This window comes from Alternaria ventricosa (genome assembly GCF_023758065.1).
Source record: "Alternaria ventricosa strain BMP 2768 chromosome Unknown scaffold_2, whole genome shotgun sequence".
Classification (NCBI taxonomy): Eukaryota; Fungi; Ascomycota; class Dothideomycetes; order Pleosporales; family Pleosporaceae; genus Alternaria; species Alternaria ventricosa.
Window position 1 is genome coordinate 1,353,178 of NW_026055682.1, and position 27,024 is coordinate 1,380,201.

General features: G+C 52.9%; 6 protein-coding genes across 6 annotated transcripts; 4 read left to right on the forward strand and 2 right to left on the reverse strand.

The window, feature by feature from the left end:
* Nucleotides 1-1,085: 1,085 nt before the first annotated feature.
* Nucleotides 1,086-2,347, reverse strand: J4E93_001444 (uncharacterized protein; the record flags this gene model as incomplete). The annotated part of the gene is made up of 2 exons (XM_049339395.1): nt 1,086-1,498; nt 1,549-2,347. 2 exons carry the CDS (start codon nt 2,345-2,347, stop codon nt 1,086-1,088), a joined length of 1,212 nt encoding a protein of 403 aa, XP_049203352.1.
* Nucleotides 2,348-7,768: 5,421 nt separating this feature from the next.
* Nucleotides 7,769-10,916, forward strand: J4E93_001445 (uncharacterized protein; the record flags this gene model as incomplete). Its single annotated transcript, XM_049339396.1, has 3 exons — nt 7,769-7,949; nt 8,013-10,070; nt 10,123-10,916. 3 exons carry the CDS (start codon nt 7,769-7,771, stop codon nt 10,914-10,916), a joined length of 3,033 nt encoding a protein of 1,010 aa, XP_049203353.1.
* A 667-nt stretch (nt 10,917-11,583) lies between these two features.
* Nucleotides 11,584-14,903, forward strand: J4E93_001446 (uncharacterized protein; the record flags this gene model as incomplete). Its single annotated transcript, XM_049339397.1, has 3 exons — nt 11,584-11,744; nt 11,795-14,385; nt 14,434-14,903. 3 exons carry the CDS (start codon nt 11,584-11,586, stop codon nt 14,901-14,903), a joined length of 3,222 nt encoding a protein of 1,073 aa, XP_049203354.1.
* A 148-nt stretch (nt 14,904-15,051) lies between these two features.
* On the reverse strand, nt 15,052-15,418 carry J4E93_001447 (uncharacterized protein; the record flags this gene model as incomplete). The annotated part of the gene is made up of 3 exons (XM_049339398.1): nt 15,052-15,231; nt 15,282-15,362; nt 15,416-15,418. 3 exons carry the CDS (start codon nt 15,416-15,418, stop codon nt 15,052-15,054), a joined length of 264 nt encoding a protein of 87 aa, XP_049203355.1.
* Nucleotides 15,419-15,658: 240 nt separating this feature from the next.
* Nucleotides 15,659-18,280, forward strand: J4E93_001448 (uncharacterized protein; the record flags this gene model as incomplete). The annotated part of the gene is made up of 1 exon (XM_049339399.1): nt 15,659-18,280. One exon carries the CDS (start codon nt 15,659-15,661, stop codon nt 18,278-18,280), a length of 2,622 nt encoding a protein of 873 aa, XP_049203356.1.
* Nucleotides 18,281-24,394: 6,114 nt separating this feature from the next.
* Nucleotides 24,395-26,179, forward strand: J4E93_001449 (uncharacterized protein; the record flags this gene model as incomplete). Its single annotated transcript, XM_049339400.1, has 1 exon — nt 24,395-26,179. One exon carries the CDS (start codon nt 24,395-24,397, stop codon nt 26,177-26,179), a length of 1,785 nt encoding a protein of 594 aa, XP_049203357.1.
* Nucleotides 26,180-27,024: the final 845 nt, after the last annotated feature.

The following is a 27,024-nucleotide window of genomic DNA, read 5'->3' on the forward strand; positions in this document are numbered from 1 at the left end:
AAACTGGACCCTGTGTGCATACAATCCCCGCAACGCTGCCGCCTCGTCGTCGTCATCGCCGCACAACTCTCTCGCTAAGATCCCACAAAGTCTCACCAACTTCTACACCAGATATACCCAATCTGAGGTCCTATCAAGATATAAAGGCCTGGATTGTACTATATTCCATTATCCCACCTCCGCGGTGAAGACGCATAGCGTAATGGAAAAGGCACCTCACCTCTTTCCGTGGTTCATACCAAGGTTCGATCCTCACCGCCACCCATCAGGCGGTATATAAATATGGTGGGCTAAGGTACGTCCTGTTTTTCATTTGAGGTCACTAACACAGAGGTTCGGCAACAAAGAGGTTCGGCTTCGGCCAAGAGGTGAAAGAAAGATTAGGATCATCGATTAGCGATGATCTGAACTTTTTGTTTTTCCTTTTTGCTCTGCTATGTACATGACTTCCTGCTCCTGTCTTCTTTTTGCCTCTATCTCTCTTTTTGCCGCTAAGCGAGCACGCGCTTTCTGCATTACCAAGCAGCTTCAGCTGCCTTGTCTAGCACGACGAAGACAGAGCGAACATCTGCCTTATACTCTGTGCGACGCAGCACGCTCTTGTGCCTGCGAGTAACTCCTCTTTATGATTCTGGAGCACGAGACACATGCAGTAGATCGCAGCACAACACTTAAAAGCGCGCGTTGAAACGAGTAAGTCAAACTACTAGCAGAGTAATGCAACGCCTATTAAGCCGCGTTTGGATGGCGAGCTTTGGTTTAGTCTCACGGATTCCTACTCCCGCGGACTCCAAGAAGCAATGCGAAGAAGACTTATGCTATGTCGCTGATGGCTCTCATCAGCGTAGGCAATAAGCCCATCCTCTCCTTTGAGCCACGACTAGTTCGTCAGGAATACAGCTTCTGAATCAACTCGGATTAAGACGTGCGTCTTGGTTCTGCTTGCTTTCCCGACGCACGTCTAAGATGCGTCTGAACAAGCTTCTTACGGATCGAAGTCACATGGCATGAAAGGTTCACCACAGTCATTACATCAGATGTTGGCAGGATTTGCATCGAACAGAATGAGCATCTTGGTTTCACAGCTACATATGTTTCCACCCGGTCTCGATAATGACTTGCATCTCGTTGACAAGGCAAAAGCCGCCGGGCTCCGACTTCTGTGTTTCCGCAGTCCACCTTCCCAGCTTCATACGTACGACCTGCTCCTTGAACAGGCTGGTTGTAGTCCACCTCAAGATGCGACTCCACCATAACGATCGGAAGATCTGGAATGGAGACAGTATGACATCAGGCGAGTGTACGTCGTCATGCGACGTACCGTTGTAGCCGACTCTGACATTGGGGTTGAGGAACACGCCCTTGCTCGCGGAGAGAGGGTTGTCTGCGTGTATCAGGCAGCACTCAGATGCTTCGACATGTGAGGTTGCGAGGGAGTCGGGTATGCCGCGGAAGCGTAAGGGTGGGCTGGCGAGGAAGGGCTCGATGGGCATAGCAACTGCGCATTTATTAGTAACTTCTAAGGAGGTAAGACAATAGCGGACTCACCTATTCCATTCCAGCATGAGGAGACCTGCACTGGCAAGAGCTTCTCAGCTGCATGCCTCGAGGCGTACGATCTGAAGTAGGGCCAGGTTTGCATCAGCGCTTCATGGCCGCTCGAGTCGCGGAGCGCAAACGTATCGTAGAACTGCGGTGGCTTCTTGAAGTCGATGGAGCAGGCTGCTGCATACTGTCCGCCGTTGGTGTCCAGCAATCGCAGTACGTCTTCCGGGGTGAATACCACGTCGTTGAGGAGCAGTATGGTATCGAAATGCTCGCCCTCCGCAGCTAGGCGTTCTAAGGGCTCGAAGACATGATTCCGTATGGTCGCCAGAAAGGGCATGCGCCTCAAGTATGTCTCCCCGTCCGATGCCTTGATCCATCCGTGGTCCGTCGGCGACTGCGCGATCTCATCCGCGTGCGATCTGTCGGAAAGTTGTATCGACCTCTTCACCTGCAGGGGTTCCAATGCAGCATCGAGTTCTTCCAGTACGCCCTTGGTATAGTCATAGCTGCCGCTCTCGTATATCGATACGAACACGTTCTCGACGCCCAACTCTTGTACCAAAGCTACCAGCGCGTTGTTCCAATGCTCCCGGAGTAGTCGCGCATCGTTCCAGTGCTGGGAGGCTATGTATATGCGCTTCGTATTTCGGGGTGGAGGCGGACCGGTCGTCGCAGATGTCTGGTACTTGGATAAGGAGAGACAGTGCAGCGAGTCCCAGACAAGAAAGAAGAGGACCAGTATCCGGAATGCTGAGTATAGCGGGTGGCGGCGGAAGGAGTAGAATCTATGACAGCGCATTAGGAGACTAGGTTTTTGCGTAACTACAGTGCCATTGAGAAGGGAAGGTTATGAGATCGCGACGAAGCAACAAGGACAAAGGGTGTGGTGAAGGCGCGCGAGTGAAAGAATGGAGCAGGTGCAACATACCACGAAAATCGTTTGCGCCTCCAATTGAAGCTCCTGACCTAGACGTTTGGGCGAAGCAAACGTCCGGGCCCTTGGTACAAACCTAGTGTCCTGCTAGGAACGGCACTTGGGTCGTATTGTAGTAAAGCCGAGATGGCCGTTTCATCGAGGGGGCACGATGGTGAACCGTGGATTTCACTCGGCACCTTTTTTTAGTCCAATCAATTTCCCTTCCGTTCCGTAGAACCCGTGTAGAAGTGATTGCGCGAGGGTGACGCGACGTATAAGTGCAGCTGGTGGGCCATCTTGTGGTAGTGTGCTGGATGACTTCTGGGTGACAGCGACGGCGTCAGGGGCCAGACGCGACGGACGCGTTTACGTCAGTGTCCCCGCATCACGTGGTTGCCCCACCCAGCCCTAGCTCTCGAGGCCAGACAGGACGACTTGGCCATGGACCTTTCCTGACTTCGACGATGGATCTTTTCAAATCGACTACTTTCTTTTGCGAAATTGAGGCATGTATGCGTTTGCGATAAGATATCATAGTGCTTACCGCTTACGCCATCAATGGACGATTGGGCTCAACGAATAGCAGAAGCTGCGAGCAGCCACATCTGATGATGCAGCCATTCTTTGTCATCCGCATCGACCCTGCTTTTTCGCACACGCAGTATCGACTTACAAATTCCGGAGAGTTTGTGGTTTCGGACGAATACTGTCGAACGTTTCCACCGGAGGACTATCGATACCCTATGTACTGACAATCTGGTAAGTCTGCTATCAGTAATCTCATCATGTTCGAGTACGCATCGCTTTCTCTGGCCACTATGATAGGATGACTCCGACCGGAGACTTTGAGGCTGATCGGTGATTACTTCTTTCGGGTGGTACATGCTTACCTCGCTTCCTATCCCGCCAATCTGGTGTCTCGAGCATTCGCATCTCCGACCTCTCCGCACATTCGTCCGTCCAAGCGACATCATTATATGTATACACTCTACATATGCCGCAGGTATTGGTCGATGAATCATCAGATCTGACGTCCGGTCACGTTTTATGTCCGCTGACTCCGCTAACACCACCTGCAGAGGCTTTTCGTTGAACTAACGTCAGAGAAGTGTCCGACGAGTCGCAGCGCTGGATATCTCTAGATCGGTCTAGTACTCACTGTAGCCTGCAATGGCGTATCGGTACGTGGTCGAGAGTGAGACTCACCCTCGTAGATTGTTGCCGTTTCAGGAGCTATCGGGGATATATGCGAAGAACACGCTATCGCCATGGCTCAATTCGCTGACACAACGTCAATATTCTGTTGTTTATTTTCCGCGCCAAGAGCTGTACCTTCAACTTGCGCGAGAGTCTGACAAACCCAGATGATGGGCGTGTAAGACGTGGAGTTAAGATAGCAGCCACGATGGAGGATATAAGCCTGTAGCACAGACTCTCAGTGTTGTGCAACATCACCACGTTTCAATACTTATCTTACAAGCCCGCCTTCCTCGGAACCTTCTTATCTTCCTCACATCTGGCAGTCCAGGGCCGCTACTGCTACCTGTACTTACCTCTTTGTTCTGTCTGGCATCTCCTCCCAATCGGCAACCTTACGATAGCATCGCCAAAATGTCATACCTTTTCAAGCACTCCTTCATCGGAACCTTAGCCCATTACATCAAGCATCGAAAATTTGACTATGCGCGTACAAAAGCCAAGCCAATATCTACATCGTCGTCGACTGACGATCTCCCTTTCCCAAAGGAAGCCGTCCCTGGAGCTGGAGATGCTGTTGGCACAGAGCTTAAGCAGCACCAAACCACACTCGTCGACTGGGATGGACCAAGCGACCCAAGCAACCCTCAGAACTGGCCTCAGTCCCACAAGATACTTGTGACTGTGTTACTATGCGTCTACACCTTTGCCGTGTACGTTGGCTCTTCGATATACACATCCTCACAACAAGCGGTCATGGACAAGTTCGACGTCAGTCATGTCGCGGCCTCGCTCGGCATTGCGCTCTACGTTCTGGGCTATGGTATAGGATGTCTGCTCTTCTCGCCGCTATCTGAAGTACCGGCCATCGGCAGGAACCCTCCGTATGCGGTATCTGGCTTTTTCTTCATCATCCTGTGCATACCGACTGCACTGGTGGACAACTTCGCTGGTCTGATGGTACTGCGCTTTCTCCTGGGATGTAAGTGACGTTCTTTGGATCAATTCTACGACACATACTAACTTCGACGCGCAGTCATGGCCTCACCCTGTCTCGCCACGGCTGGCGCATCGCTCGGTGACATCTGGACGATGGCTGAATTCCCATTTGCGGTTGCGCTCTGGGCGGCGGTCGCGACACTCGGTCCCGCACTTGGACCTACACTATCTTCGTATGCCGTCAAGGATTTGGGCTGGCGCTTCTCAAGCTGGGAACTGCTCATCATCGCAGGTCCAGTATACCTCGCCATATTGTTGGTACTGCCGGAGAGCTCCGGACCCACCATCCTGTACTACAAAGCGAAGCGCATGCGAGAGGATACAGGAAACCAGGAGCTGATGTCGGCCTCTGAGCGAAAGCAGAAGAACATGAAGATTAGCAGCTTGCTCTTCGACGCGCTGGTCAAGCCTTGGGAGATCAATGCCCTCGATCCTGCCATCTTGTTCACGACGGTGTACATGGGCCTGTGCTACGGCATCTACTACTCATTCTTCGAGGTAAGTACTCAGCTTGCTCAGGCCACAAAGACACTCACTAACGCATCCATCAAAGTCACTACCCCTCGTATACCCTGTATACTATGGTTTCAATGCCGAGTCCACGGGCCTCGTCTTCCTCTGTATCCTCCCAGCCTGCCTTGCCGCCTTCGGAGCACACGTGCTGTACCTCAAGTACCGCGTCTTCCCTCGCCTCATGAACGGAACATTTGGCGAGCTCGAAAACCATTTATGGCCCGGCATGGTAGCTAGTCCCGTCATCGCTGTAGGGCTGTTCATGTTCGCATGGGCATCAAGACCCTCGGTCCACTGGATGGTGCCTACCATTGGTCTCAGTCTTACTTGTTTTGGGATCTACTTCATCGCGCAAAGCGTTTTGCTGTACATCCCCAACATCTATCCGACATACGCAGCCAGCATCTTCAGTGCCAATAGTCTTAGCAGAAGCGCGTTTGCATTCGCGGCGATCCTGTTCGCGAGGCCCATGTTTCAGGGTATTGGGATCGATGGTGGTGTGAGTTTGCTGGCGGGATGCATGGTGTTGTGTTCGTTTGGCATCTTTGCGCTATACAGGTACGGCAAGACATTGAGAGAGCGGAGTCGCTTTGCTGTCGCTTGATGAAAGTGAGGTAATAAATGGAGGCTTGTGAGCTGCGTTACGTCAACGCCGACTGGAAATTAGACGACACGGACGGGCATACTTTGGAGGGACATTAGGAAACTTACGACTTTTATAATACATGCTTAGACTGAATAGATAGACACGAATTCTGTACAACTTCACTCACCACTGTCGTTCTCCTAGGCGATGTGAGGTTTGCTTAAGCTTGCAGAGAAGAGTGCCGCGCGGTCGTATTGGATGGGGATCGGCGAACGCAAGCTCATGATTTGCACTGGGCACCCACCCGCCGCGGGTCTGCACATCACCTCGCACCGACTGCGCAACCCGTTCACGTTGCAGACCCCGGACCCGTCAGGCCACGCATTACTGCGCATATGTCATGTCCTTCTGGCTTTCGTGCGCGAGCGTGCAGAGTCTTGTCGCGAGCTCTCAAAGAAGGCTCCAGCGCAATAGACATGCGCGCCCTTCCCTACTCCTTCGCCCAGCAATCTGCGGCACGCGCGCGCTCCGAGGTTACATTCCAAAATCCTGCGACATGCTCACGATGACGGGACATCGGCACTGCAGATGACTCAGAAGGACGAGAAGCTATTCTTACGGCCGCTGCTGCGATGCAGCTTTCAATAGCTCCCGCCGTGGTCAAACCATTGGTCCCGCGTCAGCACGTTTGCTAGCCCTTGGGCGTGTCATTTTCGCGATGCCAATGGGCAGCCACTGTCGCGAACCTCCCACAAGAAATCTTAGTCTCAGGCTAGACCCACACACCTCTCCACCGAGAATACTGCGCCGTAAATCTTGGCTGACTGATCTGGCAGAAGAACGGTTAGGCGGATGATATGTATACGAAGGGCGCAACCAGATGATCAGGGCGTAAGTGCTCGAGCAGGCCATGTCTTTGTATTGATCGCTACTGTCACACAAGCCAAGACGGCTGAAGATAGAAACCCTTACTGAAGGATGCGGTTCTGACAGGGCTGAAAGGGTCTGTCTCAAAAGGGCATGGTTAACGCTCGGTGCCCCTGACTTAAGCATCGCTTGAGCCGTAGCCGACGCCATCCCAACACCAACTCACCAATTTGTTCGGACCGGTACCCCCATTGGGATGAAACCACTGCAGCCATGCAGCCATGAGAAGATTCCTGCAGGCAGCCACCGAGAGACCCGGTGTTTACACTGTCCACGGGTACCGACTGCAGATCCAGGAGGTCGCTTTGGCACCAGGATCTTCTTCTTCCAACTCACCCGGGATTGCCAAACCAGCGCAAGACGTAATACCAACCGAAGCAGAGGGTGTTGGCCTTGTGTTTCTATCTATACTATAGGCATGCAACAACGACGCCACCGGGAAGCTGGACCGGATGCCGTCCTGAGCCGTTCCATTATGCATCAGCAACCCTCCTTCCTTTTGCTGACGGTCGAAGGAGCACTCTCGACGGTTTAACCGAGATTGATGCTATCGATACTTAGACACGGCCCATTCACCGGTCTTGAAGCTAGGGTGAGGCATCGCATGGAAGCGTTTCCAAAAGCCATGTTGATGGTTAGCGCTCGCCTAGAAGCAGGTACTGCTGGACGCCCGACGACACTTCAGACCCGAAGCAGTTAGGATCCAGGCACCTCTACCAATGGCATGGGACTACGGAAGCCATCGTTCTGTTCCTGCAGGCACACGATGTCTGCCGTCTGAATCTGCACGATGGCCTGATGCCACCAAACGGCGCAGTCAGTGTTCGACCCTTCTCGCTCATGCAGGTACAGCCTTGTGGGCCAAGACTAGATATAGTGCAATCTCCCATGTCTTCTTTTCTCATCGTCAGTCGCACTGCTTTCCAGTTCGTTGTCAAGTCACTCTTTCGAGTCTACATCCTATTTGCAGCATTTTTGCTTGCGTCCTTTCGTTGAGTCCGCTCATCACGATCTTTACTGGCCCTCGGCCGTCCTATCATTCAAAATCGCATATCGTTGTTTATATCGTTAATACCATAATCATGTCTCCCTCAACCCTCACTCGCGCTGCTTTTGCGGCTGGACTCCTTGTCTCTAGCGTCGCTGCGACTTACGATGCCGCCGCTAAGACGAACATTGCTATGTACTGGGGACAAGGATACGATCAGATCCCACTGATTGATGTCTGCACTGACCCTAACGTCGACATTGTCAACATCGGTTGTCAGTTACTCTATCTTTATTCTTTCGAATAGGAGGCAATGCTAATACTTTCTGAACATTCAGTCATCAATTCGTTCCCTACGGTGCGAGGCGCATACCCCGGAAGCAACCATGCCAACGCGTGTGGCAGTGATGTATATTACGATCCGGTCCTGAAACAGAACAGCACTCTGTACAGTTCATGCCCTGGCATAGAGGACGCTATCAATGCTTGCCACAGGAGGGGCAAGAAGGTCATGCTCTCCATCGGAGGTGGTTGGCCTACGAACTACTACCTCAAGAACAAGGACGTCGCAGAATGGACCGCGGAGTTCCTGCTCGGTGCCTACGGCAAAGTCACCCCTGAATGGAAGGACTCCGACAAGCCGCGTCCATTCGGAAGCGCGTTCGTAGACGGCTTCGACATGGACCTCGAAGCGCAATTCTACGACATGCCTGGAGGCGACGAGAAATTCATCTATGCCAACTACGAACACTTCGGCAACTACGTCCAGAAACACTCGAGCATGCTTCTCTCTGCCGCTCCTCAGTGCATCGTCCCTGATGCTAGGATCTCCCCGATCATGAAGCTGTTGAAATTCGACATGATCTTCACTCAGTTCTACAACACTTGGGAGTGCTCTGCTGCCAAGGAGGTCGATGACAAGAAGAAGGGGAAGCCAAGCACTTTCACCTTCGACAAGTGGATCAACGAGATCAAGACCACAATGAACCCCAACGCCAAGTTCTACATTGGATTGCCTGCCGGTCCTGCCGGCCTCCCTACCCACAAGGAGCACTACGTCTCGCCTGAAGATGCCGACTACTTGCTCGATTTCTACAAGAAGAACCCCAACTTTGGCGGTGTCATGCTATGGGAAGCGACTGTCTCTGTCGAGAACCCAACATACGGCCAATCATTCGGTACTTGGATGAAGAAGTCTCTTGACGGCACCTTCAAGAAGGACTTCCACCCTGTTGTGTCCTCCAGCACTCTGTCTTCATCGACCGCTACCCCGACTTCGACTAAGCTATCAACCTCCAGCACCCCTGTCTCGTCTACGATGGTCTCGTCTTCCACTCCCATCTCCAGCAGCGCTATGACTTCCAGCACCCCTGTCTCCAGCAGCATGGTCTCCTCCAGCACTCCTGCTCCCAGCAGCATGATCACCAGCAGCAGTGCTTCATCTTCGTCTGCCTATGTCACCTCGAGCTCAGCTTCCAGCAGCAGCTCTGTCCACGTTTCTTCCAGCTCATCCGTGGCAGAATCGTCTTCTGTCGCCTCCAGCTCCTCTTCCGCCCAGGGGAGCAGCTCTGTCTACAGCGAGATGCCCACTGCCAGTGAGAGTGCCAGCTCTGTTGCTACTGTCAGCAGCACCATGATCGAGCCATCTTCCATTGCTACGATCTCTGCATCTGCCTCCAGCAGCGAGTCGGTCTACGTTCCTCTCCCGACTGAGACTATCACTGCCAGCTCCGTCGAATCTGTCAGCAGCAGCATGGTTGAGTCCTCTTCCGTTCCCGAGATCACTGCTACTGTCAGCGCCAGCTCGGTATACGAGACCTCCAGTTCCATCGAGACCGTCTCAAGCACCCTCATTGAGCCGTCGTCCGTTGCCACGATCTCTGCTTCTGAGACCGCCAGCAGCTCCGTCTACGTTCCTCCCCCGAGCGAGACCTCTGCTTCCAGCGAAGTGTCCTCGTCAGCCTCCAGCTCCAGTGACATGTACCCGACTAGTGCCGTCTCTGCGACTACCCCTGGTGCTTCAAGCTCCAGCGACATGTACCCCACTGACACTGTCTCTGCGTCCATCCCCGGAGCTGTCTCTTCCACTTCTTGCAGCACCACCCCCGAGGCCGCATCTTCTACCCCATACGCGCCTTCCATGGAGTACAGCATGTCATTCTCTGCCATCTACCCATCCGAGGTCCACTCGTCTGTTGTCTACTCATCTGGTGTATACTCTACCGCATCCCCGATGTACCCCACCGACACTGTCTCTGCTACATACCCTGCTGAGAGCTCCAAGGGCTCTGTTGCATCCAGCACTGGTCACGTTAGCGTGCCATCCGTAACGGAGAAGCCTGAGTACCCTGAGTCTTCCAAGGTTCCCGCGGGCTCCACTACCTCAGTCGTCACAAGTAAGTTTGCAACAAATCCGATAGTACACAGATCATCACTAACATCTCCTAGCTACCTACGTCGATGTCTGCCCCACTGGTCTGACCACCGTCACCACCACATACGTCGCGACGGTCTGCACCAAGTGCGCAAAGCCCACCGGCTCGACCGACGTACCTGAGGGCTGGACCACCAGCGTCTACACTGCCAGCACTGTCACTGTGACCATCACCAAGCCCATCGCTACCGCCACCCACGTGCCCGCATACCCATCCTTTGCTCCTTCCGTCGCATACCCTGCAGACTACCCGGCTAAGCCCGCGTCCTCAGACAAGCCTGCATACCCTGCCGTCCCTGAGGCGTCTATGCCCGCATACCCTGTTGCGCCTGAGGCTTCCAAGGCTGCTGAGTACCCGGCTGTTCCTGAGGCATCGATGCCTGCATACCCTGTCGCTCCTGAGGCTTCCAAGGTTGCTGAGTACCCATCCGTTCCCGAAGCTTCCAAGGACGCTGAGTACCCATCTATGCCCGAGGCCTCCAAGGCCGCAGAGTACCCTGCCATGCCCGAGTACCCCAAGAAGCCCGTCGAGCAGGAGGCCACCAGCTCCATGTACATGACCCTCACCAAGGTCGCAATGTCCACCTACACTCCCGCTCCTTACCCAACTGCTGGAGGTGCTCCTTACGTTCCCGCCGGCCCTGCCATGAACGGTACCAGCATGTACGCGCCTATGCCTACTGGTACTGGTAAGCCTGCCATGCCTTCCCAGTACATGCCGCCTGCGGAGTTCGAGGGCGCTGCTAGCCGTGTTGGAGCTGGATTCATGATGCTTGTTGGTGTGGTTGGTGCTGTTCTACTTCTCTAGGTTGGATGATTGAAGAGTGTTGTTTAGTAGTTGGATGTTTACGTTTCTCATGTCACTTCGTACGTTTTTTTAGATACCACTAGGTGTAGCTGTATGCCATGCGAGTACGCGCGATTCTTCTTCCTGTTCATAATTCGTCAATATCAATTATGCCCGCCAACCTTCACAACGATGCAAGCCTAGAAGATGCTAGAAGTCCACACGCTTCGTAGAGACATCGACAGCATACGCGTCAATCCCAAGGTCTTTCGTCGTGATGAATGGATAGCGCGATATCAGAGGTGATGCCGTGACTGTTGATAATGTCGAGGGCTGGCCCTTCAATGATGCATGGGATGTTGGGGATCGGCTGCGGGAGGCCGCGGGGGTGAAGCTTGGAGCTCCAAAACGTGGGTGGAGTCACCTTTCGTCATTCCCTCGCGACCATTGAACATACGCGAACGCGCAACCTGCACCGACGCCACAACCCCTTTGTCGCGATGCCCATACACAAGCGATTTCACTTGCGTATTGTGCCACCTGACTGAATTTCCCTGCACAGCCTCACATTGCACTTGCTTAGCTGTTTCTGGAAGCATCGCCTCTGGTAGCTCTTGCCTCCCGCGACTTCCTCGAGCTACATTCTCAAGACTCAGCCAGCTTCCAGCAGACTACACGACGTGCCACGATGAAATACACTGTCTATGATCGCTTACTCAAGCGCGAAGTCGGACAACAGCCCAGGAAATACTCAGACATTCGGTCAATATACGGCGACCGCAAATGGGTGGACGACCTCGATATCGTGAACGAACTAGAAGGCCATAATGGATGCGTCAATGCTCTTAGGTACACAATGACCCTACTTATACATCGGTGACATATTCTGACTCTAGCAGCTGGTCAACATCTGGCCGCCTCCTCGCCTCTGGCTCCGACGACCATCGCATCAACATCCACTCGTACCACCCCGAATCCTCGACGTCGCAGTTTAATCTCACCACCTCGATTCAGACGGGGCATAGGTCCAATATCTTCTCTGTGAAGTTTATGCCCTACTCCAACGACCGCACAATTGTCAGCGCCACAGACGATGTACGGATATTCGATATCGAGCATTCAGGGCACTCGGCGTTCCGGTCTACAGGCAATGCGGGCAGTACGGGCAGAGCACGCCGTAGACTGACGCTCACCGAAGGAGACACCAACGCGAAGGCATTCCGTTGCCACGCCGACACGGTGAAGCGGATCGTCACTGAAGACAACCCCTTCTATTTCCTTACGTGCTCGAACGATGGCGAGGTACGACAATGGGATGTACGGCAACCCTCCAAGGCATATCCACCTCCACGAGACACCATGCTTCCTGCATGGGCGAGAGATGAAGACGCCTCAGACAGCATCCCACCGCCACTCATCTCGTATGCTCGGTATGGACTGGATCTCAATACTGTGTCATGCTCTCCTAGTCAGCCGCATTACATTGCGCTAGGTGGAGCACATCTCCATTGCTTCTTGCATGATCGACGTATGCTAGGCCGCGATCTGAACAACGAGCGTGGATCTAGGCTTTCGAGTCCAGAGAATTGGAACGATAATGACGATGAGCTGTTAGGGAAGGCGACGCAATGTGTGAAGAAGTTTGCGCCCAACGGAAAGCAGCGCATGAAGAGAAACGATGGCGGTCACATTACAGCATGCAAAATCAGTGATGCCGAGCCGAACGAGCTCGTTGTGAGCTGGTCGCAGGATCACATCTACAGTTTTGATATTCTACGGGCGCCAGATGCTAGAGAGAATGTGACGCCCATCAAGACCTCGAATAGTGGATCGGGTCATCGCGTGAAGGACACGAACAGGAAGCGCAAGCGACCAAAGTCCAGTACCTTGTCTCAAGAAGGCGTTGAGAGAGCTGAATCAAGACAACGTACCGAAAGTGCTGATGAGGATCTGGCACTACGAGTGACCTACGGAAATGGACAGAGCGAAGATATCCGCATTCACCCCCCTGCTGAGAACCGCATGACCCAGGAGGAATTGAACGATCTACGAGCATCAGACCACTACCGCATCGCAAGTACAACCATCAAGATAGCGAAACGAATTTTCGAGCTAGGTGAACTTGGTGAGTCTGGAATCCACCTCGCATGCACGTCCATTGTAGGTCTAGCGAACTCGATCTTGCCCGACATGGACGACATCGATAGGACATGGGGCTACCCAATCGATCCAGATCCTGTGGACGTTGCAGTACAAAACAAGCTTCGCGATAGCAGGGCAGCGTCCCGTCGGTTCGTACAGGCAGCCGGGACATTGGCTCGGGTGCTAGGTGGACAACTCTTGACTGGATCCAGCTCAGATGCCTTGATCGCCCAGTACTTCGCTTCCATACAACCGGCACCCCGAGAGCGCGATCCACCACAAAACGAGCAGTTTGGATACGACTTCCTGAAAGCCATCCTGCTATGGATTGACAGTGGCCCTGGAGCAGTTATTGAAGGATTTTCGAGCCGAAGTGGTAGTACTCGCTTTCCCATCCCCCATGGTTCCGATATGGATGCCATCCAGGAACGACTGATTCCATACCTGATCGAATTGGCAGACGACACTAAGATCGTCAACGTCGATGCTTCCAAATATGAGACAGACAGCACCCGCGTTTTGTATGACTCTGAGTTTGAGGCTGTTGATGCGTTCGGCCATGCAATCACGATACCCTTTGCCGATCTCACTGGTGAGAATGAGTCCACATCAGAGTCAGCATCTTCTGGTGAGCCCACACAAACTCGAGCTACGGCTAAACGGAGATGGGTATACTATGTTGGAAGGGGTGTCTTGCGCAATGCCGCCAAGGACATCAAGTTCGCTTTCGTAGACCGCGCCTACGGCGGCCAAGGCATATCTGACAAGACGATCAGAGCTGAAGAGAAGGCGTTGAGAGAAAAGCAGGAGGACATCGATCCCTCGGTAGACGAGGGCCCGGTCCGCGATGCAGAACTTATCAGCACATCAGCCCGAGAGGGTAGTGATCAGGAAGAGGTTGTCTCCAGCTCCGCTAATGCGAACGAGTCGGGTTCTGTGGCTATTGAGAGTGCTGATGAAGAAGATGAAGAAGACGAGGAGGATGACGATGAAGACAGTGATGGGGATTTAGAATCGGATGATGGCGAAGAAGAGGACGACACCGAAGACGAGGATGACGAAGGGCTAAGCCGTACAAGATCTGGAAACATGTTATGGCGATCGGACTTTGGCCGCAGTCGCTACGGGCGATGGAAGGTGGAGCGTGATGTACCTTGCGTACCTCATACACGAGTCTACACTGGGCATTGCAACGCCAGGACAGTCAAAGACGTCAATTACTTCGGACTGCAGGATGAATATGTGGTCAGCGGAAGCGACTCTGGCCACGTGTTCATCTGGGATCGCAAGACAGCGGAACTCGTAAACATTCTGGAGGGAGATGGAGAGGTGGTCAACGTCATTCAAGGTAAGTCTAAGTATCCAAACACGGCGAGGCAATTTCTAATATGATTAGGTCACCCCTATGAACCTACGATGGCGGTTTCCGGTATCGACCACACTATCAAAATCTTCTCTCCAGATGCGCAGCTCCAGCGTAACGCACGGAAAGGTGTCGGAGTGCATTCGTCCGATCCAGCTGCTTTCTCCAGTCTGAACTTCGGTCGTCGGCGTCGCAACCGCGCTGCCGAACCCGAGGCCGAGGCTGAAAGTGAGCCTGCTGTCGATGCCCCTAGCGACAGTGACGATGAGGTTGCCCCTGGTGGACTCAGCAGTCGACGAAGGATGCATCAAGCTTATCAAATTACTAGTCAGAACGACATGGACAGGAAGGGTGGAAGAGACGACTACTTCATCAGCCAGGCTGTCTTCGCGCAATTGGCACGGCATATTGCCCGCGGGCAAGGTGCCGGTGGTGGAGGTGATGAGGAAGAAGAGGGTGGTGGACCAGTTGTCATCACGGAAGAGAACTGCAATGTTATGTAGGCGAGACTGAACATCTGAACGACTTCATTATGCCTCTCGGCTCTCCAGCTACCAATCCAATTATATTGACGCAACTGAATGTTCTTGCGCCGCTCCAAGCTGACCCCTCTTGTCGAAGATTATGACCCGGGCCCAATGCCGTAAGCGTTTATGAGGCCTTCTTCTGCTTGGCCTTGAGTGCCTTCTTCCGATTGCTCCTGATCATAACCACTGAAAGGAAGCTGCCGACGACCGTAGTGCCCAGGATGAGGAGGATGACAGGAATGCGGATGGCCCAGACGCGTGGGAGGAAGAGGGAGTGAAGGATGTGGTCGTCGTCAACAAATGGCTGTATACAGTCAGAACATGTTCTAGAGTCAATTGGGTGTAAAAGCATACCATGAACAGAGTCCAGACAGTGTAGTAGACGAAGATGGCAGTCGCTGCGACGAGCATGCTGAGGCCTACGAGGCGATCGGCCTGTGATGGTTGGTCAGTGCACAGCCTTGGATGCTACGCGTGTGAGAGCATACCATTGTGAAGATTGGCGAACGAGTGAACGAGTGTATTAGCTTGAAGTAATGGTGGTTGCAATCACCTCGCTGGCCCTTCCCCCCAAAGTCGCGCCAAGCCAAGACCCCTGTCGGCGAAATCGCGGCCCGTTCGCCGCAACCTTCGATCGCCCAACCGCCTGTAAGCTAAACTTTTGCGAAGCGCGTCACTCTACGCCTCAACACTCGCCATCCTCCACCTCACACACGACCCACTGCGCGACGATGGAGGTCGCATCTGCCGTCCGTCTGCCCTCGCCGGAGCCCGAGATCGACGCCCACGAAGTCCCGCGCAAACGCGAGCGCTCCCCATACGATGGACCGAGTGCCGGGCCATCAAAGCGAAGCAGGAGGGACGAAGAGGAGGACGACCGTCGCAATGGCGGTATTGGCCGGCGCCCGCCGCCAAAGCCTACGACCAACGACCTTCCGGATGACGACTCGCGCTTGAAGCTTTTCCAGAATGCTTTCAGCGCGAACCGTAAGCTGCCCGTTGACGATTCAAAGACACGCGCTGGAGGCGCGTATATCCCGCCGGCGCGCCTGCGCGAGATGCAGAAGTCGATTACGGATAAGAGCAGCCCTGAGTTCCAGCGTATGGCTTGGGAGGCGCTCAAGAAGTCGATCCAGGGTTTGATCAACAAGACGAACACTGCGAATATCAAGATGATTGTGCCGGAGCTATTCTCGGAGAACCTGGTGCGCGGGCGCGGCCTGTTCTGCAGAGCTATCATGAAGGCGCAAGCGGCGAGTTTGCCTTTCACGCCTATCTACGCGGCTATGGTCTCCATTGTCAACACGAAACTGCCTCAAGTTGGCGATCTGCTGGTTCGGCGCCTGATTGTGCAGTTCAGGAAGGGTTTCAGGAGGAACGACAAGGCCGTGGCGCTATCGAGTACCATGTTCCTTTCGCACCTCGTCAACACGCAAGTCGTCCACGAGATCTTGATCGCCGAGATCCTGCTCCTCTTACTGAACAAGCCCTCCGACGACTCTGTTGAGATCGCCGTTGGTATCATGAAAGAGGTCGGTGCTTTCCTCGACGAGATGAAGCCCGCGATCGCGAACGCCATCTTCGACCAGATGCGCAACATCCTCCACGAAGCCGACATCGACAAGCGAACACAGTACATGATTGAGGTCCTGTTCGAGGTTCGGCGCACAAAGTATAAGGACAACCCAGTCATTAGGGAGGATTTGGACCTGGTAGAGGAGGAGGATCAAATCACCCACAACCACACGCTCGAGGGTGATTTGAAGGTTGAGGATGGTCTGAACATCTTCAAGGTCGATCCCGATTACGAAGCGCACGAGGCGGAGTACACAAAGATCAAGGCGGAGATTCTAGGTGAAGAGGAGGGTAGCGATGACGATGGATACACAGATGCGTCATCTGAGGATGAGGAGGACGAGGAGGTGAAGGCCATGGACGTCAAGGATCAGACCAACGCGGATCTGGTCAACCTGCGCCGAACTATCTACTTGACCATCAAGAGCAGCGGTGGCTTTGAGGAGTGCGTGCACAAACTCATGCGCATCAACCTGCCGCATGGCTTGGAGAACGAGCTCACCACGATGATTGTCGAGTGCGCCAGCCAGGAGCGCACATACGAGAAGTTCTACGGCATGATTGGAGAGCGCTTCTGCAAGCTGAACAGGATGTGGACAGACCTTTTCGAGGAAGCCTTCGCGCACTACTACGAGACTATCCACCGCTTCGAAACGAACCGCCTTCGTATCATCGCACAGTTCTTCGCGCATCTGCTAGCATCCGACGGTATCGGCTGGCACGTCTTCCAGGTGGTCAAGATGACGGAAGAAGATACCACCTCCAGTTCGCGTATCTTCGTCAAGATCTTGTTCGAGGAGCTCCTAGCTTCTCTTGGGCAGAAGGTCGTTGTGCAGCGCTTCAAGGACCCCATGCTACAAGACAGCCTTACTGGACTCTTCCCCACCGATGCCGACGACCAGAGCAAGACCCGCTTCTCGATCAACTACTTCACTGCGATCGGTATGGGTGTGCTTACTGAAGGCATGCGCGACTGGCTCAAGAACGCTGCGCCCAAGCCGAAACCGCTACCCGAGCCAGAGAGCGACGACGACGACCGCAGCGTTTCGTCAAGATCAAGCTACACTTCAAGCAGCTACTCACGCTCCCGAAGCCCGGTTCGCAGAAGGCGCGACTCCAGATCGAGGTCCAGATCCGACTCTAGAGGACGCTCATACACACGCAGCCCTACGCCAGCCCGCAAACGTGGAGGCCGCGGTAGAAGCGACTCCTACAGCTCCGCATCCCGCTCTCGATCCCGCTCCCCAGCACCACGCAAACTCAAAAGCAAGCGCTCCTACTCAACCTCCCTCTCTCGATCACGCTCTCCCGCACCTAGGAGACGCGGCCGCAGCCCCTCATCCTCCCGATCCCGTTCTCCGCCCCCGAAAGCCAAATCGACACGCCGCGGACGCAGCCCATCCGGCTCGCTATCCCGCTCTCCACCTCCCCGCCGCCGGAAGTACACAACCTCTCCTTCGCGTTCGCCCTCCCCACCACCGCGCCGTCGTGGTCGTGATTCTAGCACTCCGCCACCCAGGCGTAGACGTGGTTCGAGCAGTGCCCCGCCATCAAAGGGGAAAGGGAAGGCGAGGGCGGATAGTGGCAGTCCGCCGCCGCGTCGCAGTCGCAGGAGGGATAGTAGTAGCCCGCCGCCACCCTCGAAGGCCAATGGGAAGGCGAGAGCGGATAGTGGTAGTCCGCCGCCTAGGATGAAGAGAGATGATAGTGGAAGTCCGGCACCGAGGGTCAAGAGGGATGATAGTAGCCCGCCGCCGAGGAGACGTAGGGATTCGTAGGGTGCATTCTGGGTACAAGTTGATAAGCGAGAGGAATTGCGATCAGGGGATTTGGCGTCACATGCTTCGGTCAGGAGAAAGCTTGCGTGGATGGTAGCGTTGCATTGTTTTCTGGAAGCATAATTGCGATGGTTGGGTGAGTGAGGTATGTAGGAAAGGCTCGATATCGATGGACATCAGTATAGCTACACTAAAACGAGACACTACCACATTGACAGCTGTACATAACTTTCTCAGTTTCTTGTAATGTGCACGTTGTCTACATGGTCCCCGGTAGCTTCCAATCGTGGAAGTTGCGTGGCAACGTTACGTCACAGATCGGCTGTAACTTAATTTTGGCATCCCCAGCCTCATCTCACTCGTTCGAAGCGGTGAGATTTCATGATATCGGTTTTGTCGTTAATTTTGCGAGAACAGGTGTGCCTCAGCCCTTCGCGTTCATTCCAGGGGAGGAACCCGATCGACGCTTCCCTCACATCGTTACCAGGTGTCGCAAGATGCTTAGCAGAACGTTATGTATTTACTCGCTTCATCAGAGCGTATATATTATCTACTACTTGTTGGTAAATGGATCCCTACCTAATTGAGAATGCTAAATCTCTCGAGCAGTGACGATACCTAGTGGCGCAATAGCGAAGGAGGGGTTGCCACATGTTTTCAGCCTTGTGGCATCTAGCCCTCCTCACCTGCAAGGCGTTCTCGCAATATGCATGCCGAGCTCTCCGGTGATCCAATAAATGGCCTGCTCAAATGCTCGGCGCATGTAAAAGGCGTGTCCTTCACCGAAGTAACGAATCGGGTAGGGTGTACATTGTCAGCCTCACCTGAGGCGTCGGGATTTGAGGGATTTATTGACCCGCTATGTGGTGGGCTTGCCTGCAGGAAGGCTGAGATTAGAACGATCATCGCTCAGCCATTAGACCAGACTGATCTCTAGTTTATACAGCAGTCGGCAGAAATCATCAGTTTTTCGGTGTCTTGTGGCGGCCGTCGTTTACACTTGTCATTCTTCCTCGCCTTGTCCGACTTCAGCACTACCAGGCGATTAGATCTGTCCTCGAATCATGGCTACCAAGTTTAAGGAGCAGTCCGCATTATACCAGAAGCCTCCTGAGCCGTCCGAAGACAGCGATCCTCCTCAATATGTTCATGTCAAAGCGGTCATGCTGTACTGGAAAGACTCCGATAGTGCGCGAGACCATGCCATGGAGGCCGGGAAGATGGAGTCAGTGTTCAAAAGCCTCAACTTTGATACGGAGCTATACCCTATTCCCACGTACAACAGTCACATTGGCCTGCTCGACTTTATGAAAGGACAAGCGACGTTGCTTGCACTCAAGAGAAGAGATGTTAGCACGCCTTGCCTGCTCATTGTTCATTACAGTGGTGATGGAGTCTTGGTCGATGATCATCACAACATTAGACATAGATACTCTGAGGGTCGAAAGCGACAAGTAGTTTGGCGACCGTAAGTACGCTGTAGGTATAAAGATCATCCCTCGGCTCACGTTACACAGTCATCCGGAAGCAAACCAACGCATCAGATGGGACGAAATACAAGGTACCATCGGCCAATTCACAGATGATCTCCTTCTTCTGATAGATTGCTCTTATACCACACAGTCCGGGGAAAGGCCAACCAAGAACATGTTGGATGAACTACCGGATCACTGCCAGTTGCTTGCGAGCTTGGGTGGTTATTCCGAAGCAGAACTTTCGAAGGAACCCTCATTCACGACTGTTATGGCGAAATCCATGAGAGCGCATATCAACGTATATGACCGTGTGGTGATATCAGAGCTCTACGAAGGGCTGAACTCTCGAATGAGCCATCTGAATATCTATCCCGTTCTCCTTACTGGGTCTTCAAAGCGATCCATCGTACTCACGAAGCTCAAAGCACCGAGCGACGAAGAAGATAAAGCCATAGCCTCGAAAGAGAATCCGGCAACTACTATACCAGCGTTTCGTCTACTTCCAGAAGTAGGTTCGCCGTCTAGGGAAATATACCCGAGCTATGTCTCCAGCGGATCTCTGGATGACGCTAGTAGCCAATTTCAGTATTTAGACTTGAGTAACATCCGTCGAATGATGGATGCTTACGAGAGTCTTTCTCGCATACCTGAAATTCTTGATAGGGCATCTCAGCTCGATCTTGATAGAGGAAAAGTGCACTCAAGGCTTTCTAGTACATCTAACCAGCAAACGGGACACGCTTACGTCTTCGCACAATGCCTAATCAACGATTCGAAGTCCAAATCCGCTCTTCAGCACATGAGAGAAACATCGCCTTATGAATTGAGATCAGTACTGGAGGAATTTGCGGGGAGACTATATGAGGAGGCCACAACTTCTTTCGAGTTTGCATTGTCAGTGGAGCTTCATCAGAAGAGTGAGTATGTATAGACACAACATGTACCACCTTGTTTTTATTGTATGAGGCGTTACTGACAGAAAGTCCTACAGAGATATAGCCAAGATTGTGATCGGAGGCAAGCCTCTTCACGATCAAAACGTGGACTCGATCTGCTCATCACACGATGTGTCAAAAGGTGTCTCGGCACAGCTGCCATTCGTCAAGTTTCCAGACAATGTCGACAAATGGATAGATACTACTGGGCAATCAACGCTTAGCGAAGAATCCGAGATTAGCCTTGTTGCATCCAAAGAGACACTGCCACCGTCACCGCAGGACCGTTTCATCTCGAATTCAAGAGCTTATATGTGGCTTCTATTAGAGCTGCAGCTGCGAACTCAACTGCACTGTCCATCCTCGGACATAAGTGGTTCCATTAAGTTGAAACTACTTCGATTCCTGAAGTCTCAAGAATCGCTCCGTGGTATGAGTAGCCACGAGTCGACGTCAATCATTCATATTGAGTTCAGTCTGTTCTGGGAGCTGGAGAAGTACATAAGGTCATTGCACTTATCACTCTCTCCCGATATGTGGGAGCATGTGCTGTGCTTAACGAGCTCGCGGGACCATTTTCAGCTTACTACTGTAGCTGCATATATACGGCAAACCTGGCCGCTTACCGGAGGGCATTTGGGGAATATGCTGCTTAATCTCTTGCGTTGCGGGCCGGGTAACATTCGCTCATGTGTGTATCCAGTTAACATCCGCGATCTATGTACTGACACAACATTAGACTCTTTCCCACCCACCCTCCATGTATTAATATCAAGTCAGCGAAATGGCAACTGCCAAATATGGGCCTCTGGTGGCCCCTACATGTTATCCGAGTTTACCGACCAGATCGCATGGCTAGCTGCAGTATTACGACATTCGCCACTACAGGGGACAGTCACTGTGTTGTCACCACGTATAACAATCTCACCACTGGCAAGATCAAACAGCCGAGATGTCTCCGTAGTAGCTCGACTTGATTTCGATGTTCAAGAAAATCAGGGAATAACCACTTCAGCCCAAGGTAATTGCTGGACTAGACTGTTTACGAACCCTGTATTGGTTACCGGGTATCCTGTTCTCCGGAAGTCAACACCATCTAGTGGTCTTGAGACATCATTGAGCATCATGACGAGCATTATGCAAGCCCACCAAATTGTTCGTCTTGAGAACAGGATCGTTATGAAAGGCTTCAACTCATTAGTGGTTGCTTCTGAGGTTAATGGTGCTTTCATTATGTGGCATGTTTTCACTAGCAGCAAGCCAGAAGACCGCATATCTTACTTCGATCCCCGGATACAAGAATCGATCTCAAACAAAGAAGAAACACCCTTGCTCCGCTCCTTGGACGACTTTCGTCATATCATAGGATGGTGCTCTGAAGTGACGGCACTCTGCGGTGAGTCATGAGCCGGAATACATTTGACACAAGAGAAGAAGTCTAATTGTGTCAACAGGCCATCCACAGGCTGACCTTAGCATCTCTGCATCTGGATCCATACCATGTCCTGCGTACACAGCCATCGATCGCATATATGTCGAAAGAGGGCTCTATGTGATAGGTGGTGTAAACGCACGTATCAATCAGAGAGAACAGCCAGTGAAATTTGGCGAAACCCGCGATTACTCTGCCGTGTTCGAATGGGTTGCTGATCAGTTCGTCGCTTTCTACGATGTAACAGACCACCGAGCTTGGCTAGTAGATGGTGCTTCTGCACTACTCCACCTTGTGCGAACGTCTTTGCAGCTGGATGAGATCAACCCTGAATCCACCTACCACTGGGTCTTCGAGAAAGACAAGTTAGAAGAAGACTGGGCAAATTTCAGTGGGCGTGCTGCGTCAATACGTACACTAAAGAGTTGGAAGAATCGTGCACTACCCGTCTACATAAAGAACCAGACGTTCTCAAACGGGCAGCCGGTAAACACATACTCCACCTTTGGAGATAGAGTGGACAAGGTTCTACATTCGCTTGAGCTCCTTATCGAATACCAAACCCGTATTGCCACGGAAAGCGGTATCAGAATCTCCCAAACTCTGGATGCCAGGAAAGGCCTCTTAGGTTTCGATATCCTGGATCTTGTCAAGTCTCGACCTCAGTGCGTCCCTCGTATTGAGCGGTTCAGCTCAGGAGATAATAGTTGGGTCAATTTGTTGCCTGCTATAGGTGTGCTGCCAATCTTCGGCAAGGGATTCGGCGACCTCATCTGTCCCAGTAAGCCTGACGCAGTCTGCGCGGCATGGCGGTCCGTTCCTAGGGGTCAGGACTATCTAGCCTCTTCCATTTCAACTCTTGCATTGCTGCGCAAAGAAAGGCTACAACAACTAGAGACTGAGCTGGAACCGGGTGGATTGACGCGTAAACTCTTTTGGATGTCGCCAGGCCCGCCTTTCCACTGTTGCCAGTGCACCAAGGGTAAACAGGTTGGAAATCAAGGCCATCACGATCCAGTGCAGTATATTGTGTCCAAATCGTGGTTGCTGACACACAAATCGAAAGACGCCGCCCCTGTCGATGTTTCGGCTTTGAATGCAACCGGCGCTGTTGTATTTGTCAATCTTTCAAGTCTGGGCCGCCGCGTTGAAGCCCGGAACCTCCAAGCACCTGCCGCAGGTCCGGTATCGAGTAGCAGCCATGGGAGCTTATCGGCGTCAGCCAGTCAGTCAACCGCAGCTCAATCCTCAAGCTCCACAGATCCGACAGAAACAAGCGCTCAGCTTGCAGGCTCCGCAAGTGATCAAGGTGGAAGTAATGTGCGTGGAGATCAGAGCATATCATCCAGACTGAAAGAAAAGTGGAAAGGCAAATTGAGGACGTTCTATCGAACTTGAAACGACCAACATGATCTAACCGAACATACGCTCGGAGAAAGAATGGTTACAGTCTTTTCCAGAGAGTTACGATTGTTTTCACAACCGTGAGGCGGGGCGGAAGAACTTTCGTGAAACCATAGCAGTGTCTTGTAGTCGTCTGATTCGAATGATAGGGTCGGTTATGAGAGTATAGCTCCTTATGATTGATACCTTCGTTGGACAGGTGACCTGATCGGGGTTGTGTCGAGAATCTGCGCCGTGATAAAATTGCGAATATCTCTGATGACGTAATTGCCACTGGTCCATGGCGGAGCTTGTCAGATGCTGTGGTCCTGCCCTCATCATAACAGTGAGGTCTGTATAATATCGCAAGCTCAAGGACATCATCAGGTATTGAGGCGACGCATGGACGCGACAAAATTCAAAGGATGGTGGTCGGCGGTGTGGAGTGATGTGAAGATGAAGCATCGCGATTGCTGTTTGTGGACGTGCGAAAAGGGGACTGCCGACAGGGATTATCGATAGCGAGGCAACAACGATGCGGTTGCTGCCCGGAACAACAAAATCTTACGACTTCAATCCTATTGCTTTTCTCTCAATGCGTCTCTTGCGATTGTTGCTCTCACATAATACGACACTTGTTTGCAGAAGCGTCAAAGGGCGACGCGCGCTCGTTGCAGACGTGACATCTCCACAGTCGCGTCTTTGTTTCCATCACCATCTGTTTACTCACCCCACTACGACTACAATCAGTGCGCTCGCACATATATGAGTCAAATATAACTGTGCACGCATTCATTACTTATCAATCTCGCGAGCTTCACGTCCACATCCTGTCAATCGAACGCGCTTACTCCAGCGACCGAACACCTTCGCAACTAAATCCACCCGGATGGCCACCAAATACGACTCTGTGGAGTGCAAGTCATGTGCTAGAGTCCTCGCTGTGGTATCCGCCACTGGGCTTGTGCCCACGACCTCGCCGGATGCCTCCCATGCAGGATGCAGCACATGTCAGCGATTCGACTCTCTGTATGACGCGATAAGAGCAGCCGATACAGAATGGGCTGTACTCGAAAACAAGCGCGACTCAATCAGTAAATCTTTCGCGCGGGATAACCACAAGAGGGCTCATATGGAGTTCGACAACTGGTTGATGACTGTCGAAGCACCTGGACCAGCAAGAGACGCGCAGAATGAACATCCCGAGGACAGGGACCTTGGAGGAGGGGACTTTGTCAACGACAAACAAGATATAGATGGTCCCAAGCGTCGAAGATCACACTCGCCTACTACCCAGCGGTCAGGAGAATCATCCGATATAGCACCACTTGGACAGCAAGGCATATCGCTGTCTCCCAGGCCATCGCCTAAACGATCGCACAGCTCATCAGCTTCGATATCACGCAAGCGCCTCAAATTTTCCGATTCAGTCGAATTCCATGACAGTTACAGGACCAGTGAGCAATATCACCGACCGAGCGAAACGTACGCGCGAGGGAGAAATGCGCCGCCTGAGGGATCCGAGTACATGGACACTAGTGGATCGGGTCTGACCTTCCTGAAGTTCACCGGTATGAAGAAAGTTGGCGCCAAATGGGTTGAGCTGAGCGAGGAAGAGCTTGCAAAGCAGAGCGAAAAAGCAAAGACTTGGGCGCAGCTGCGGAAACTCGCAACTGCAGGGAAACCGAAAGCTGATACACCGGAGGCCGATGCGGAAGTAGAGGTGAGGCAGGATGACGATGCTCCTCAAGATGCTCGTGCAGCAAGACTTGCACGAAGAGCTAAGGGAACAAGTGCGGAATCAGTGCAAGCTCGGGGCACGACGAGCAGACGGGGCCGGGGCACCTTGCGAAAAGGGAAACAACCATCGCTTGGCGGTGCAGTGGATGATGTCCCAGGAACTGCGTGTGACTCTGCCCTCGTCTCGAATACCACAACAACAACACATGGAAATGATCATCATTCGGACGGAAATCTAGGTCGGGTGGAGATCATCGCATCTGGAGACGACGGTCTGGAGCGAAGACATGACGCTGTTCCCAGAACAGAAACCACAGCGGCAGCGTGCGCCGATCAAGCACGAGAGCCAGCCACACCCCACGAGGAGCCCCACAAGGATATGCAAGTGACTAGCGAGGCAATGTGCCAGAGTATTGCAGCTCAGCCAAACACCAGTAGTGTGGAGTCTCAACCAACAGTCGTATCTGAATACGACCAATCGCAACTCGAGCCAAGGGAGAATGCCTCATGCACAGATCATGATGCACCGGAAATTGACATACCGGAGGCGTCGCCTAGGTCTCGGGTTCTGCGACCAACCTCAGGTATCCTTGAGGACGCCGGCATCGCGAGTCCGCGAGATCTAAACCATCTCTCAGATGCTCGCCTCAATCCTGAGAAAGTTCCAGTGCGTAAGGAGGATGCTGTGCGCGAAGACCCTGAATTGTCAACTCAAAACACGCCTACTGTTGCAGAGAAGGCTGTCGCGACAGGAACATCTCTGCAAGAGCCATCCGCGGAGCGTGAAGACCTCGTCACGGAGCCGAACACGTCTACATCAGCTGACAACGAGCTCCAACGGCAGGGTCACTCCAATGTGGACATCGCTAGCGTCACGATACCGCAAGACCCTGATCGCCCTCCTGCAGCCAGAATGCCCACAGAAGAAGCGTAGATCCTCGCAGGGGGCATGATCGACGAAGCTGGAGACGCTGCGAGTCAACATCTAGGTTAAAAACGCGTCCCACAAGAGGGTTCAGCCTCTCGTTGCCGTAGAATAACAGAGTAGGGATGGCAGAGGTGGCCTTGTTTGAGCAGGGCCCTCTCAAGTGGGTACTACAGCGTGATTAGCGGCGAGTCCGTGGCGGACGCTTGCCGCCGGTCCACAGTTCGGCGTACATGCCGTGCCGCAAGCGCCGCCACTCTTGTGTATGATAGCAATAATAATTGTCGGTCTGTAGACTCCGATGCCTATGCGATTCTCTTGATGATGTCCTCACAATGCCATGTGTGTCTGTGCGTTGATCACACGAAAGCGATACCAGTACTGTCACTTAGACTTCCATGGGACAGGTGAGGGGAAGGAGCATCATCATCATGACTCCGCTCCATCGAATGGCTCCTCTAACGCAGCTTCTAACGCATCTTCTATTTCTTCTCGAATGCAGCTAGAGCGCTGGGCTAGAAAACAGCAAAGGACGAGCTAAGTCCTGTGCCCTTCCCGTGGGACCATTACGTCGCATTCGTCTCGAATGTCGCATTCAGGAATATGATGTATTCCAGGATCACCCACCAAGTATGATCTCAGCAGCTGCACCTCTACCTGACCCAAGCCTCATCCAGAAAACAATTCTCCTTCTCCCAGCGTACGGGATAACGCTATGCCTGAACCGCATCGTGGCGACAACAATTTTCCTCACCGATCAAGGCGCAAGTGGAGCGACGATGCAGCCCAAAGAAGAAGGATTGATTGCGGCGGAAGGGCCGTTCCAGCTCTGCCGGTGTGCGTAGCCGTAAAAC